Source organism: Grammomys surdaster, unplaced genomic scaffold, assembly GCF_004785775.1.
Source record: "Grammomys surdaster isolate TR1022 unplaced genomic scaffold, NIH_TR_1.0 144, whole genome shotgun sequence".
In the NCBI taxonomy this organism is placed as follows: domain Eukaryota; kingdom Metazoa; phylum Chordata; class Mammalia; order Rodentia; family Muridae; genus Grammomys; species Grammomys surdaster.
This window is the reverse complement of record NW_021604602.1, coordinates 5238575-5252221: the sequence shown is the minus strand read 5'-3', so window position 1 is coordinate 5252221 and position 13647 is coordinate 5238575. Positions and strand designations below refer to the sequence as shown.

The 13647-nt window shown below is 45.6% G+C and overlaps 1 protein-coding gene, 1 long non-coding RNA gene and 1 other non-coding gene across 3 annotated transcripts in view; 1 reads left to right on the top strand and 2 right to left on the bottom strand.

Annotated features, from left to right (window-relative positions):
• Positions 1-214: 214 nt before the first annotated feature.
• Positions 215-3677, bottom strand: LOC114618684. Its single transcript, XR_003710994.1, has 3 exons — positions 3604-3677; positions 1346-1473; positions 215-273 (listed from the first exon to the last, which is right to left on the bottom strand). It is a non-coding gene; the product is annotated as an uncharacterized LOC114618684 (long non-coding RNA).
• Positions 1156-1232, bottom strand: LOC114618806. Its single transcript, XR_003711027.1, has one exon. It is a non-coding gene; the product is annotated as a small nucleolar RNA SNORD112 (small nucleolar RNA).
• An 8797-nt stretch (positions 3678-12474) lies between the features above and the next one.
• Positions 12475-13647, top strand: part of Rtl1 (retrotransposon Gag like 1) — a 5583-nt gene continuing 4410 nt past the window's right edge. Inside the window, exons 1-2 of the mRNA XM_028764435.1 lie at positions 12475-12793; positions 13451-13587. Of these exons, the coding sequence (XP_028620268.1) occupies positions 12475-12793; positions 13451-13587 (456 nt within the window). The remainder of the gene's footprint in view (positions 12794-13450; positions 13588-13647) is intronic.

The window sequence follows — 13647 nt, the reverse complement described above, 5'->3', positions numbered from 1 at the left end:
CAGCCCTTTATATTTATAGCTGTTCTGTCGCTTTCCCCATCCTACATCCTGGCACTAGAGGGCAAGAAGCAGGGTGAGAGATTATAGCCACAATGTAAAATGCATCAGGAGTATGAGGTGTATGTGTGTGCATGTATGTGCACAGGAGTGTGTCAATCCATGCGCAGTATTGCGGCGATATGCAGACTCACCAGCACCACGCAGCAGGTGACATGGCCTCAGCAGGGGGGGGGGTGTCTTCGAAGCCAGTCTCAGGAAACACAAAAGGGTCTTCTGGAAGGGGCAAAAGAACATGGTGATTAACCACCGACCCATTTTATTAATTACAGAGGGGGAAAAGGCTTAGAATAAGAAATCCTATAGGCAAGGCATCACAGTTCCAGACTGTAGTCTTGGAAATTTTGGACACAGGGTGGGGCAAACGTCTAACCACAGGGATACTAGCAGAGGTGGGGGTCCAGGCTATTCATCAGCATAAGCACAATGAGTCCTGTGGGGGAAAGGGGTGGGGGAGCATCAGGAGGGTATAAACCGTTAAGCCAGATGCTCAAAGGACTTCTGCATCGGGCTTTTCCCATCCCCTTTTTCCTCTCCCCTTGGACTATATACTGGAAGCTTTGAAAAGTCAGCTAGAGGAACGACTGGAGGGCTGATGGTAACAAAATGTTATTTTAGAAAGATTGCTCAATGAAAATAAATGGGTGGAAAGCATCTGCTAAGCAATCCCACCATTAAGGGGCTGGGGCAAACACAGTCAGGGATGCGTTCCCCGGCTCAGCCACCAGAATGTTCTGTGGTGCTATCAGCAACGGCATCAAATGCAAACGGCTTGGGCCCTTTTAATCGGCCGTCGGTTGAGCTGTATCACATTAATTAAAATGTGGGGTGTGTGTCATGCCCTCCTCGCTGATCCTTGTAGATAGCACTTTTATGGATGTATTCATGGTTCTATTTTTTAAATACCATAATGGACAAACAGGAACCCATGACCTGCCCTGATGAGAAGGATGTTGACCAGGATTCTATCTGCACGCACTCTCCGGGAAGGGAACAGGACAGCTGGCATTTTCAATAACAGAACAGGGCGTTACATACGTACACCGGAATATTAAACAGCTCTTAAAAAGCGGGAAACGCGTAAACCTATTGTCTTTTAATGGACATCTGGATTTTACAATGGACCAGATTAATCATGATCTTTTGTTCCAAGACAGTTTCCCATCGTTGGTCCAAGGCACACTGCCTTTTACTCTGCTAATGTATGCATTCATATATTCATTTGTAATAATGTCATAAGGACTCGTGAGCTCACTCCCCAGATCCAAAGCACTCAGCAATTACTTACACCTGCCAGAATAAAGGACCCCAGATTTCAGGCAGTAAGATGCTTAAATCAACTCCGGTGTATATGGAATCCGAGGTGCTGGGTGTCATCAGAAAGGCTATGGATCTTTTGTTACTGTCAACCACATTCTGGAGGGGAGGAAAACAAGATGATACAAAATGCTAAAGGGACAGCACTAGCTCTGAAATAGCCTCTGTACAAAAGAAACCAAGTCGCAGACTCTGGAAATATATGTTTAGACATGTACAGATGTACAGAAAAATGCAGGAGCCCAGGAGGACCACTGCAGCTAAATCGAGGAGGAGGCTGAGGGTGAGGGAGGGGCTAAGTCGTGCAAGCACTTTGATTTTTAGTACCAGCAAATTAATTAGCAGTACATTTGCTGTACAATTACAATAAATATTTTGCATGGTGAGGTTTTTTTTTTCTAGTGGCTTTTTGTTGTTGTTGTTAATTCTTTTGGAGGTTTTTACTGGCAAAACAAAAAGAAAAAAAAAATCAAATGCAAGGAGCAATTTAGCCAACAAAATCTGAGTAAGCTATGGGTGCCAAAAGCAAGTTCTGAACACAAAGGGACTCAAGGTTTATCTTTTTCTCTTCCTTTTTTTTTTTTTTTTAATTTTTTTTTTTCCTGTGCTTCTGCACTGAAGCCCCAGCCTGGCTCAGCCTGTCAGTGACATGTAGCCAGCAGGTGTGAGCCTAAGGCAATGATTTCACTACCAATTCTACCCTCAGAGTCTGCAATGTACCCGTGGGGGAACATTTTCCTCTTTGGTCCTTAAGAGGCCCAGAAAGCTAAGGCGCTGGCCCGTGTTCGAGGGGATTAGCTGTATGGAATGGGAACTCCAGGGGAATGTGACTTGAGATAGATGTTGGCAAAAGGGGACATGGTCCTCTAGAAAAATAGACACAGCAGCCACATGTGTTTCAACTGTGGAGCCTGCTTGCTGGCAAAGAGCCGGGGGCCTTGCTACGTGCCCTGACAGTTTGACTCTTAAGCAATACACAGCATTACCATGTACCTTCAGAGTCTAACGCAGAGGGTCCTGCCGTCAGCATCACTAAATCACCTAGGTAGTGCATAGCATAGCACGCTGAATTCCTCAAGAAGACCCCTTCTCTCCAAGGTACCCCAAGACTCGCTCACATACTGAGTTTCAGACCTAGCTAGTAAAGCCCTCTGCAGCTGTCAGGGGCTGTCAGGATCTCAGAATGTTCATCGGGCCGAGTGTGTGACAAAGATAATATGATTACACCCACATCTTCAGAGAAGCACTTGATGCTCAGAGACCCCCCGGAACAACAAGAAAAAAATTAACCCTTTCTAAACTCAGCAGTCGGGAGGCTCATCTACCTTTGTCTGCCTTTGCAAAGCCGCTGTTTCAGTCACTGACTCCTCTGAGGAAACGCAGACCAGTTTCCTCCTATGACTTTAGGCAGGGAAAAATAAAATTTGAGATACGTTAAGTAGTGTTCTGCCTTTATGGCCAGTCTGTAATCACTACAGACAAATGTATTTATTTAATCCATACGATTTGTGGAATGGGCTCTGCACCTGTGAATACCTTGTGGCAATAGGCAAGGATTTCACAAATGCAAAAATATTTTTATGACATATATATATATAAAATTTATATAATTTTTTTAAAAGACTGAAAAACAATATTCAGATGGAGACTCCCTATGCTTGTCCTGCAGTTCAAGGTTACTTCCAGGGGGGAAACAGGACAACACCAGTAAAAGCTAAAGTTGCCTCCGGAAAACACCACCCACCCTGGGTGGGGGTGGGGGGCAGGGAGGGGGTGACTTTCCCAACATTGCTTTCCTGTTTGGCCCTTTTCCTTTGTTTTACAATGAATTCCAAAATACTGAGAAGGGCTTATAAATGGGCAGCGAGCATGAAGCCCCTCTAACAGTCACCTTTGCAAGGGGCAAGGACTCGCCACCTCTACCAGGTATTTTCTCTTTTGCTTTATTTCAGATAGACCCGGGCATTGCTTCCCTGATCTTACAGAGGGTGTTAGCAGCTACAGTCAGGGTTCTAAAATCTTCCACCAACTAAAAGGGATTTCCCTGGGCCTCTAGCCCCCATCAGGGGCATCATAATGGTCAGCAACCTCTCTGCAGGTAACTAAGCCTCCCTTAGTTACACACAGAGAGACAAGGGTACCAGCTTGTTAGGGGTGTGGGACCTCTATTCCTCTAGGAAGCCCCTTCCCCTCAAAAGAACCATGTACAAGAGAGATGCGCTTACCAACCTGGCAGGGCACTGAATCTGGGCGGTTGATTCTCCATGGTCACTTAGGACAACTCACCCTGGAAGGGACCAGGGCTCCCTCAGGAATCACTAGCCCCCTGCCCCCTAAGGGGCAGTGAGCCATAGCTGCAAAATGAAGACCTACAGTTAGTTCCATTCTGGAAAGAAAATCTACAAATTTGCAAGTTCTCTAAATTAATATTTTAGAAGATAAGAGAACATGCTACAGACCTTTTTCTGTGATCCTGGGCCAGGCATTTGCTCCTTTCCTGGGAGAAAGCAGCCATCTTATCTCTGGGCTACCTAGAAGGAGGAGAAGAGAAATCACTCACTGACTAAGAATGAGAGTCAGGAGTCCCCTGCCTCCCTGAGCCCTTGCCTCAAGCTTCACTGCTACCGGTAGACCTACTGTGTGCTGGAAACAAACGGGGCTAAGGCAACAACTGCTTATCAATCCTGGGATCTAAGAGATCACTGGGGACTGTTTTCATCGAGAAGAGGGGGATCATCTTAGAAACAATTGTCCCTGTCAGGGAAGGTGATAGGGAAAAGAAACTGGGGTGCCAAATTCATATCAAATCTATTAGCTGGAGAACCAAAGGGACCCTCCATGATTGCTGCGTGCCCGTCTTAAGGCAAAAATCTTTTTCTTGGTCTTCAATAGGACTGTCAGGCCCACATGAGGTAGTGGCATTTTCCCTAAGCCTCACGCTCCTGTTTTCAACTGCGGGAATTTGAAAAAGTGACGACTTCACAGATCATCCTAAGGAGTGAAGGCAAAAAAAAAAAAAAAAAAAAAAAAAAAAACAAAAAACAACAACAAAAAAAAAAAAAAAAACCTCAAGTGTCATGCCTGGCACAAGGGAAATATATAGAATGGCAGAGATGTCTCAAGACAGTAATCCTGTTTTGGGGACTAGGTGGGGGGACTAGGGTGTTACAACTGGATAATCCTTCCATAACTAAGACAACATATTTATCCAACAGCTTTCAGCAAGAAGCAGCAAGACTCCAGCAGGACCACCGGAGATCCACTTGGACTCTTCCAGCCAAGGTAGGCAGGGGTAGAGGTCCCATGTTGGCCTCTGCCCAGGGTAGAAGGAGTTACCTGGTCAGTGGAGAGGGTATGGCCATGCTCAGGTCTAAAGGTTAAAGGTTAATTTGGGCATGTACTGGGGTACTCAATACCACCACTATTCAAATACTTGAGCAGTTATAATTAGTGGCGCCTGGACCAGCTGTCTTATCCTATCCTGTCCCTCTGTTGACATCATATAAGCCAAAATGAATCTGGAATGACAGCAGGAGCCTTTTGGGGCGATGGAAGGAGACAGTGAGGCCCCCACCTCTACGTCTGGCTGCCTGTCACACTGACTGCATCAACAGCATGGAATGAAGGCATCCTTTGGCCACAAGGCCCTCCAGGTCCCCAAATGGCAAATGCCTGATCCCTCTTTGGGTACCTGTTTCTGCCTATGCCATCTACCAGGGGGCAGGAACCTTACTGGGTGCTGGGAGTTCGCACCAAAGCCTACGAATGTCAGTTTCATTCTGCAAAGTGGTGAGGAAACCCTTCCAACCATGACATTAGAGGCTAAGAAATCAGCGCTGGGCAGATTTCATTCTGATTGGAAAATTCTAGTTAGTCCTGTCTGTGGCACAAAGGCTCTAGATGTGACTGGAGGATCCCTTAGGTCTTCTGCATGGCCCTACCCTGTCCTTTATGGGATAGTCATGAGCACTGTATGCAATGTGTAAGCTGGTTGTCACAGGAAGGAGTCTGTGATCTTGTTACTGATAAACCAGGGTCCTGGAGAGCCGGTCCACCCTCTGATTCTAGTGGAATCTCTTTCAGTACAGAGCTTGCTCCCCTCACTGGGGCTAATGGGAACACTAAAGTTGATAACACATGTGCAATGCTATATAAATCTTGACCTCTGCAATTAGAGTGTGTGATTTAAACTCAATGATCACATAACACCTAATAACAAGAACAGGCCAGAATCCTACATTGTTTTTCCACAGTTTACAGAGGAAATGCCTCCTTCCCATTCTAAATGGGCAAAGAAAGGGTTATAGCTGTACCTCTCACGACCCTTAGGATGAATTCTTTCTGCCTTGAGGTCACCACCTCTAAGATCCAACATACTGTCAACCTTATACCTGCAGTCACTAAGGTGTGACCACGTTGCCAAAACCATACCAGGCGTAGCGACGAGCTTGCCAGGGCCCAGCAGGAATTGTAGATTCAAGGCAGGTGGAAGGAGAAGCCAACCTAGAAATTTTCAATCATTAATTACATTAGAAGACTTTGACTTAAATAAAAGCAGGACCCTGATTTCTAGGTGTGGCTATTAGAATCAAGCAAGAACGGGGGTCCCTGAACCCCACCTGCTCCCTGAGGCTATGACCTTGCCCCCCCCCTCGCCCCCTGCAATGGTCTGGGCAGCCTTGAGTCCCACTCAGACACTCCAAAAGAAAGTAAGAAAGCCAAAGGGAAACTGAGGGGCAGGAAAAAAAAAAGGTCATGTGCAAAGTCAAGGCTCCAGCAGGGCTAGCAGCTGCGCAGACTCCATCTCTGTCCAAGGCTCATCTCTGCCCATATGCCTTGAAAGGCAACTTTAGGCACAGGAGCAGCTGATTGGCTCTGCAACTGGGCAGCCCAAAAGAAGAAGGGTGTGCTCCTGCATAGCCCCACAGCCCCTCCCAGAGTGGCACACTCACCCCCCTCCACAGTTATTCTGGGAGAGTGATCCAGCTGCCCCCCAAGCTGCCAGTCGAACATGGATGGGCCAGGACACAAGGCTTCTGGGTCAAGGGTGCAGCTCTGCCTCTGGATGCAACAGGCTAAAGGTCTGCTGCTAGAGGCTTCCTACCCTGGTAAGAAGCTCAAGATTACAACAGACCTCCATCTACCTATTTTAATTAACTCTCTACCTTGAGTCATTAGATTCTCCCTTCAAAAAAAAACAAACACAAAAACAAAAACAAAAAACAAAAAAAACAAAATAACAAAAACTTAGTTGCCTCATCCTAGGGAGGAAGGCATGATGATTGAAGATTTCTATCCAGGCCACAGAGCGGGAAAAACAAGTTGGCTGTATTTCCCTGAGCAGAAAACTGAAGGCTCTCTCCTCTGAGATGAGCCAGGGTAGAATGGGTAGACAAGTGGGTAGCCCTGCAGACTACAGTGCCACTGGGACCATGGCATTTGACCAGAGCTCTTTGTTTGGGCTTTTACGAAGCCCTGCTAAGGGTATGGCTTTGTCCACCCAGCAAGCTGAATAAGAAGAGGGGCCAAAAACACTCTTCTCCAGCAGGGAAACCAACAAGGATCCAGAGTTCCACCCGCCAAGGGCGCATCTTGACCCTGGCATTTGTGAAAAACAAAATAAGTAAATAACATAATTTGTGCCCCTTACTGTCCTGGCACGCCCACCCCTGTTCTAGTGCTCCATGTCCATCCATGCCATCGGAAGGACAGGGCAGTGGAGTTAGTGACAGAAAAGTCTTTATTCGGACAAGACTTAGTCCTTAAGGCCTGAAGGCTTAAGTGCCACTTAGGTGCCACTGAGTGACTCATATAAGAAATCCAAAATAACAGGGGGTCCTCATCCTGCAGCCAAGACATCAGCTATGGCAAAAGAACATCTCTGAGAGCCATGGCTGCCCTTAGCTCATCTACGTGACTTCATAGTCCTCCTGAGCTCTTGGGGGCCTCCCGCCCTCCTCCTCTGTCTTCACCTTTCCCCTAATTCCTCCGCCCTCCCCCCGCAACCCCCCCCAGCCCATGCTGAACACTCAACTCTGCTCTCCTAAATATCTTCTCCTCTTGTCTTCCAAGCTCTATTTTTAAAAGCAGATTTCCTTTACTGTACAGGGAAAGGTATTCGCTGAGGGATTTGCCCCCCCCAGCCCCCCCCTCACTGAACCCTTCATAGATGCTCTGTGGCAGCCCTGACCCCATGGGCCACTTGCTCAGAGGCAAGCAAGGAGCTGAACTGACCAAGTCTCGCTCGGGGCACTAAGAGTGGTGAGACTGGGGTGTCTGTCTTGAATGTTATGGGGCAGAGGGTCTGACAAGGACCCAAAGGGTACCTTCCAACTCTAAGCGCTAGGTCTAGATTTTGATAGGACTTTTCAAATCAAAGACATTAGGTAAGGTTCAAGAACATACATTGAGACAAAATGGAGCAGCATTCCGTCTTCGGAACATAGAGGCAAGCAGGGTGGGCTGGTGGAGAGCAGGAGCCAGGTGAAAAGAAAGTGATTGTCAAAAGACAGCAGAGTGCGAGGACAACAATTCCGACATTCCCCAGGTACACTCAGAGAAGCAGATCCTGGAGCTGGACCACCTGGTGTAGCAGTTCCCTCCTCTTGTTCTCCCTCAGCAGAGCCTTGATGTCCATGGCACAGTGTTTGCCTCCCGGCTGCTGGTGGGCTACATGGTGGTACCGTCTCAGGTTCTTTGGAGGTCCAAGCAGGATTCCTAAGCCAAAAAAAAAAAAAAAAAAAAAAAGAGAAAAAAAGAAAAAAGACTGTTGGGTGAACTGAAGACTAAAAAAATACAAAATACAAAAACTTTTTCATCGTAAAACAAGATCAATATTGGCTTAGAAAAGGTGATACAAAATTGAGTCTTTCAACAAGAACGCCTGTGGAGAAATGAGTTAGGAAGCTATACACAGTTAAAATTCATATTTTATGCAAAACAATTTAAGCTCTCAATGTCCCAGAACAGGGAAGCACCTATATATTTCAACAGGAGATATACTTCCTCCAGACTCTATTTTGCACTAAAGCACTTAGGTTTATGTCAGGGGCAGGAAGTTTCAAAGGTCGGAGAATGGAGAGTTGGAAGGAGGGTATCCTGCAAAGACGGTGGGATGTTTTAGTGTTACTGGAAATGTATGAAAAGATTTTAAGCTGGAGTTTTGTGAATCAATTTGAGTTTCTGGGATAGAAATCTGGACCTTATTTTGAGAAATCAAAAATTTCTGTCTCACTAAGGGCTTTGGGCTTCTGCCAAAAGGCTTTAAAAAAAAAAAATGGTGAGATCGCTTGCTTGTTGGAGATAAGCTTGTAGAACACATGATAAAACTTATTTTATGGCTAACAGCTTTGGACTTTATTATTACAAGCAACAAAAAAACACAGAGAAATCATAAATAGGAAAGCTAACAGGCACACATTTAAGATGGTGCCCAAACATTCTAACTTTGTATGCTGAGACAATGTCAAAGTTTGACTCTCGGGGTAGGCCAAGGGGATATGATTAATGTTGACACCCAGGCAAGGTTTTAATTAGAGGAGTTACATGGCCGAGTTGGGGACTATGCAGAGAAGTTTGGAATTTATTTAGAGGCTCAGATGTGATGAGGGTTTTGCACATGCTTAAAAATTTGATTTATCCAACTCTAACAGAGTGACATGGTGAGTTTTCTGTGTTTGATACATATAACATAGCTTGGTTATGAAATCAAATTCTTGCTGTATGCCAAGAATCTAGACTTTTTATGTCCTGTACAATTAAAAGACATTGCCGAGTCTTTAAGGTGGGGTTGCAAGCTCAAATTTAATGAACTGTGCTAAGACGTGAGAATTTTATTCTAAGGGATGACGTATCAAATTATAATATCACTTGAATAAGTTTGGACTTGAGCCAGCAAACGGCTTCAAAGTGTGATGGGGGAAGATTTGTTGTTTTTTTTTTGTTTTTTGTTTTTTTTTTTTTTTTTTGGTACGTGACATGATAAGATACTGTCTGTTGAGAATTTGGGGCTTTATGCTCCATAGAAACTTTGCAACGTTTTAAATCTGGGAGTAACGCCTTACAGCATGTGAATTCAGCAGAGAAGGGAGTGGACCTTGTAATATATTTAGGAGATTTGACCCATGTGCACATTGAAGGCACTGTTGAATCCTGAGTGAGGGGTGAGATATCATTTTGGATACTTTTGCATGGGGGTGGGGGTGGGGGGCTGCGGGGCGCTTGGAGTTTGGCCAAAGAAGGATTTTAAAGGGTGAAAAGTTTTGTCTCCAAAGGAATCTGTTGATTTTAAAGTGTGCTTTACGGTAAGGTGTGTGGATTTGACGAAGTGTTTAAAGCATGGGTGACCGTCCACTGGCTCCTCAGTACAAGGGCATCGAGTGAGGTTTCGGTGTTGAGAAGTAGGATTACCTACAACAGGTGGGGCTGAGAGGCTGTATGACATTTACATAGCATGACAAGTTCGACACGGTATTGAGGAATTCAGGGAGTCCACTGTCATGCCATGCTAAGGAATTTGGATGTCAGCCATGATGAGATTTTTTAGGAGAGTGATATCATAAACTTTGCATGTTGGATAGGCTCAGACTGCTGAGAAACGTAAGGCTTTATGTTCACACTTTAACACTTGGTCTCCTAGGTAAGGGGACCAAGGTCTGTGACTCCGTGAGCAAGATATTGGGCAAGTGCATGCACTTTATCCAAGAAGCGTGACTTTTGTTACCGTGTAAGAGCTTTGGAATGAAGGCTATCAGAGATTTCTAGAGTGGCCCATGAAACTGTGGATTTTGTATTGATTATGTTGATTAAATCACATGGTTAAAAAAATAATTTATGCTAAGGAACTGGAACTTCATAGTATAGAAATGTGTGTGTGTGTGTGCACGTGTGTGTGAATGCGTGCCTTAAATAGGGAAAATTATAAGATAAAAATTGTTTATCTCACTAAAAGTTTATTCTGGTATCCAGGTATACTAAAATTTTTAGAACAAGAGATTTTTTTTTTTTGGTTGAGGGCTGGAAAGCAGAAATATTTAATTCCTTACATGATCAAATTTGTTAGTAAAAGTTTAAATACAGGCATTTTATTACGAATGGTATCATTTAGCTTTGAAATCGGATTGCTACAAATTTAAAATTGAAACCATGAGCAATTTTTAGGGGGAGACCTGCTGAGATTTTTATATCCAAGGAATGAACTTGTGGATGAATTAGTCAAATTTCACATTTCAATAATACCAGTCCTTTCCTGAAGAGGAAATGAGTTGCTTTATCCACTATGCTTGTTTTCTGAGATGAATGTCTGTACAGCGGCCTTAGGAACTGGGATCTCTAACTTGAAGAATGACAAGTCCGGCTTGTGCCTTATGCTAAGGCCTTTCCATTTCAGCCAGAGAAGTTTTTTTTTTTTTTTGGGTAAGTTTACATGTCTGACATGTTTATATAAAAGGTTTGGATTTAATATTACAGAGAGTAAATAAACAATGAGAGGCTTTAATCAGAGGGATTGCATGATCAAATTTAAGTGTCATGCTAACAAGGGTACATCTAGTTCTGAGAAACTCCAGACCCAATTGTATCCTGCTGGCCAATGGGAGTTTTACACGAATGACAACATAGAGATTTTTGTTTATTTGGTTGTGTGGTGTGTGTGTGTGTGTGTGTGTGTGTGTATGTTTTCAGTTTTGGATAGGTCAGCTCAGTGGCCTTAAAAAAGAAAATTGAGAAGTAACAGAAGGTGTTGAATTCATAAAGACAATAGCTGTAAGGCTGAGCTATTGAATAACTAGCTTAATTTGTTTTGCAAACCAATACATCCCTTTAAATTCAATTTCCGCGCACTAAACCATGGCTAGATTTTCAAAAATTACAGAACAATCAGATTTCAAAGGTCTCAGGCCCCCTTTTACCCAACTTCATACCTCTGTTAGATATACCCCTGTACTAGACAAAATCAACAGTGACAGAGAAAGGGGGGCACTTTCGAGACCAAAAACCCTGGCCCTCCCTGAGCAGAGGAGAAACTTGGACAGATAGCAACCGTGAGACGTGCAAAAATGTTTGCATGAGCAGAATTGAGGCCAGATGTTTGAAGCTCCAGGAGCCCTGCAGACCAGAGCAATCCTGAGAGAATAGTTTTTTGAAAGGCTGGAAAGGGAGGTTAGAAAGCTCCAGCTCAGCTCAGAGAAGCTCAGAGAAGTGGCTTTGGACAGAACCCAAACTGAGTAAGAGAAATGACAACACCCTGCAATCCTGCATGTGCACATAGTGTGACCCAGGATGGAGCAGTGCAAGTGCCAAGTTTTCAGCACACAGTAGGCATTTTATAAACATTTATGGGGAGCAAGATAAAAACCAAAAGCCACGGCTCTCTCCCACTTATTTCGGCTTGGAGTCTGGAGGAGGAAACCAGAGCTATTTTTGGCTGTTGACCCAACTGGCAGGATAGTGGCCAAGTGCCCGATTTCTCCTCTTTCCCCAGAGTTTGTGAAACACCAAACATCTCCCTGCAGATTCCTGCCTTTAACCAAGCACGCTGGGCTGGCTCTAGATCACCAAGCCTGCCAGCAGAGGCTTTGAGTGGCATTGAGATGTGACCCTTATGACTTTTGGGTGACTGGAGATGGGAAGGGAAACTGACCAGACATGGGTGCCAGGGCAAAATGGGCCAGAAGTGTGGCCTGCCAGGTGCTTGCTTGCCACAGAGGGTGCTCTGGGCCAGTTGCTCCACAAAATTTATGGGCTGTGAATTTCTCATTCCACTGAGGAAGTAGGCAGGCAGGGCAGTCAGACTCTGCCTGGAAGGCAGGTCAGGGGTTGACAGTCTTTCCCCTGGAGGTGCCCCAAGTGAACATGACTGTACACTGCATTGAATGCAGGAAGGATTTCTGGTTTTTTTCTCTGATTCTAATAACTTGGGCATCTGCTTTGTCCTTGAGAATCTGACTCTTACATCTTGAGACCCTAAATTGCTCCTTTTTCTCCTGCTTTTTTTTTTTTTATCCCTCGGTCTCTAGGTTCTGGTCTCCACGGTCACGGTCTCTGACCACACCCACCACAATCTTACCAGTCTTCAGAGCACACTCCTTTCCAACCGACGACATGATGGAACCCTCTGAAGACTCATTTGAGACGATGATGGAGCTTAAGAATCCATCATCAAAACAAATGGAGTCCTCCGAGGGCTCATCCAACACCGTTGAAGAAGCACCAGGCAGCAGCGGGGCGCAGGCGGGGGCACAGGCCGGCTCAGACAGTGGCCTGGCCCAGGAAGAAAAGGAGCCACCCAGTGGCCCCCTCCAGGAAATGCAAGAGCTGCCCACTAATCTAATCCAAGACGAGGAGGAGCCATCCAGTGGCCCTCTCCAGGAAATGCAAGAGCTACCCACTGATCTAATCCAAGACGAGGAGGAGCCATCCAGTGGCCCCCTCCAGGAAATGCAAGAGCTGCCCACTGATCTAATCCAAGACGAGGAGGAGCCATCCAGTGGCCCCCTCCAGGAAATGCAAGAGCTACCCACTGATCTAATCCAAGACGAGGAGGAGCCATCCAGTGGCCCCCTCCAGGAAATGCAAGAGCTACCCACTAATCTAATCCAAGACTCATCGGAGGAGCCAACAGAGGAACCGTCGGAGGAGCCGACAGAGGAACCGTCGGAGGAGCCGACAGAGGAACCGTCGGAGGAACCGACAGAGGAACCGTCGGAGGAGCCGTCAGAGGAACCATCCAGTGACCCCTGTGAGGAAAGAGAAGACCAACCCAACGACCTGCCCCAAGCCATGGAGGTATCGAGTGATGGTGGTACGAACCAGGAGTCGAGTGATGGTTCAAACCACGAATTAAGTAATGGTTCAAACCATGAGTCGAGCTTTGGTTCTAACCAAGAGTCAAGCGACGTTTCCAACCGGGTGTCAAGCGGTGATTCGAACCGGGTGTCCAGCGATGATTCGAACAAGGAGTCGAGCTATAGCTTGAACCAAGAGTCAAGCGATAGTTCAAACCTCGAATCAAGCGACGGTTCAAACCATGGCTTAAGCGTTGGTCCAAACCAGGGGTCAGTCGACAGTACAAACCAAGAATCAAGTAATAGCTCAAACCAGGGAGGGTCGGATCCACTCAGTGAGGCATCCGATTACAGTATGGATGAAGCAAACAACTCATCCAAGACCCAGTCAGATCAAGATGATACTGACCTGAGAGATGGAGGAGAGGAGGAAGACGAAGATCCTGAAGATCCTGAAGATCCTGAAGATCCTGAAGATCCTGAAGATCCT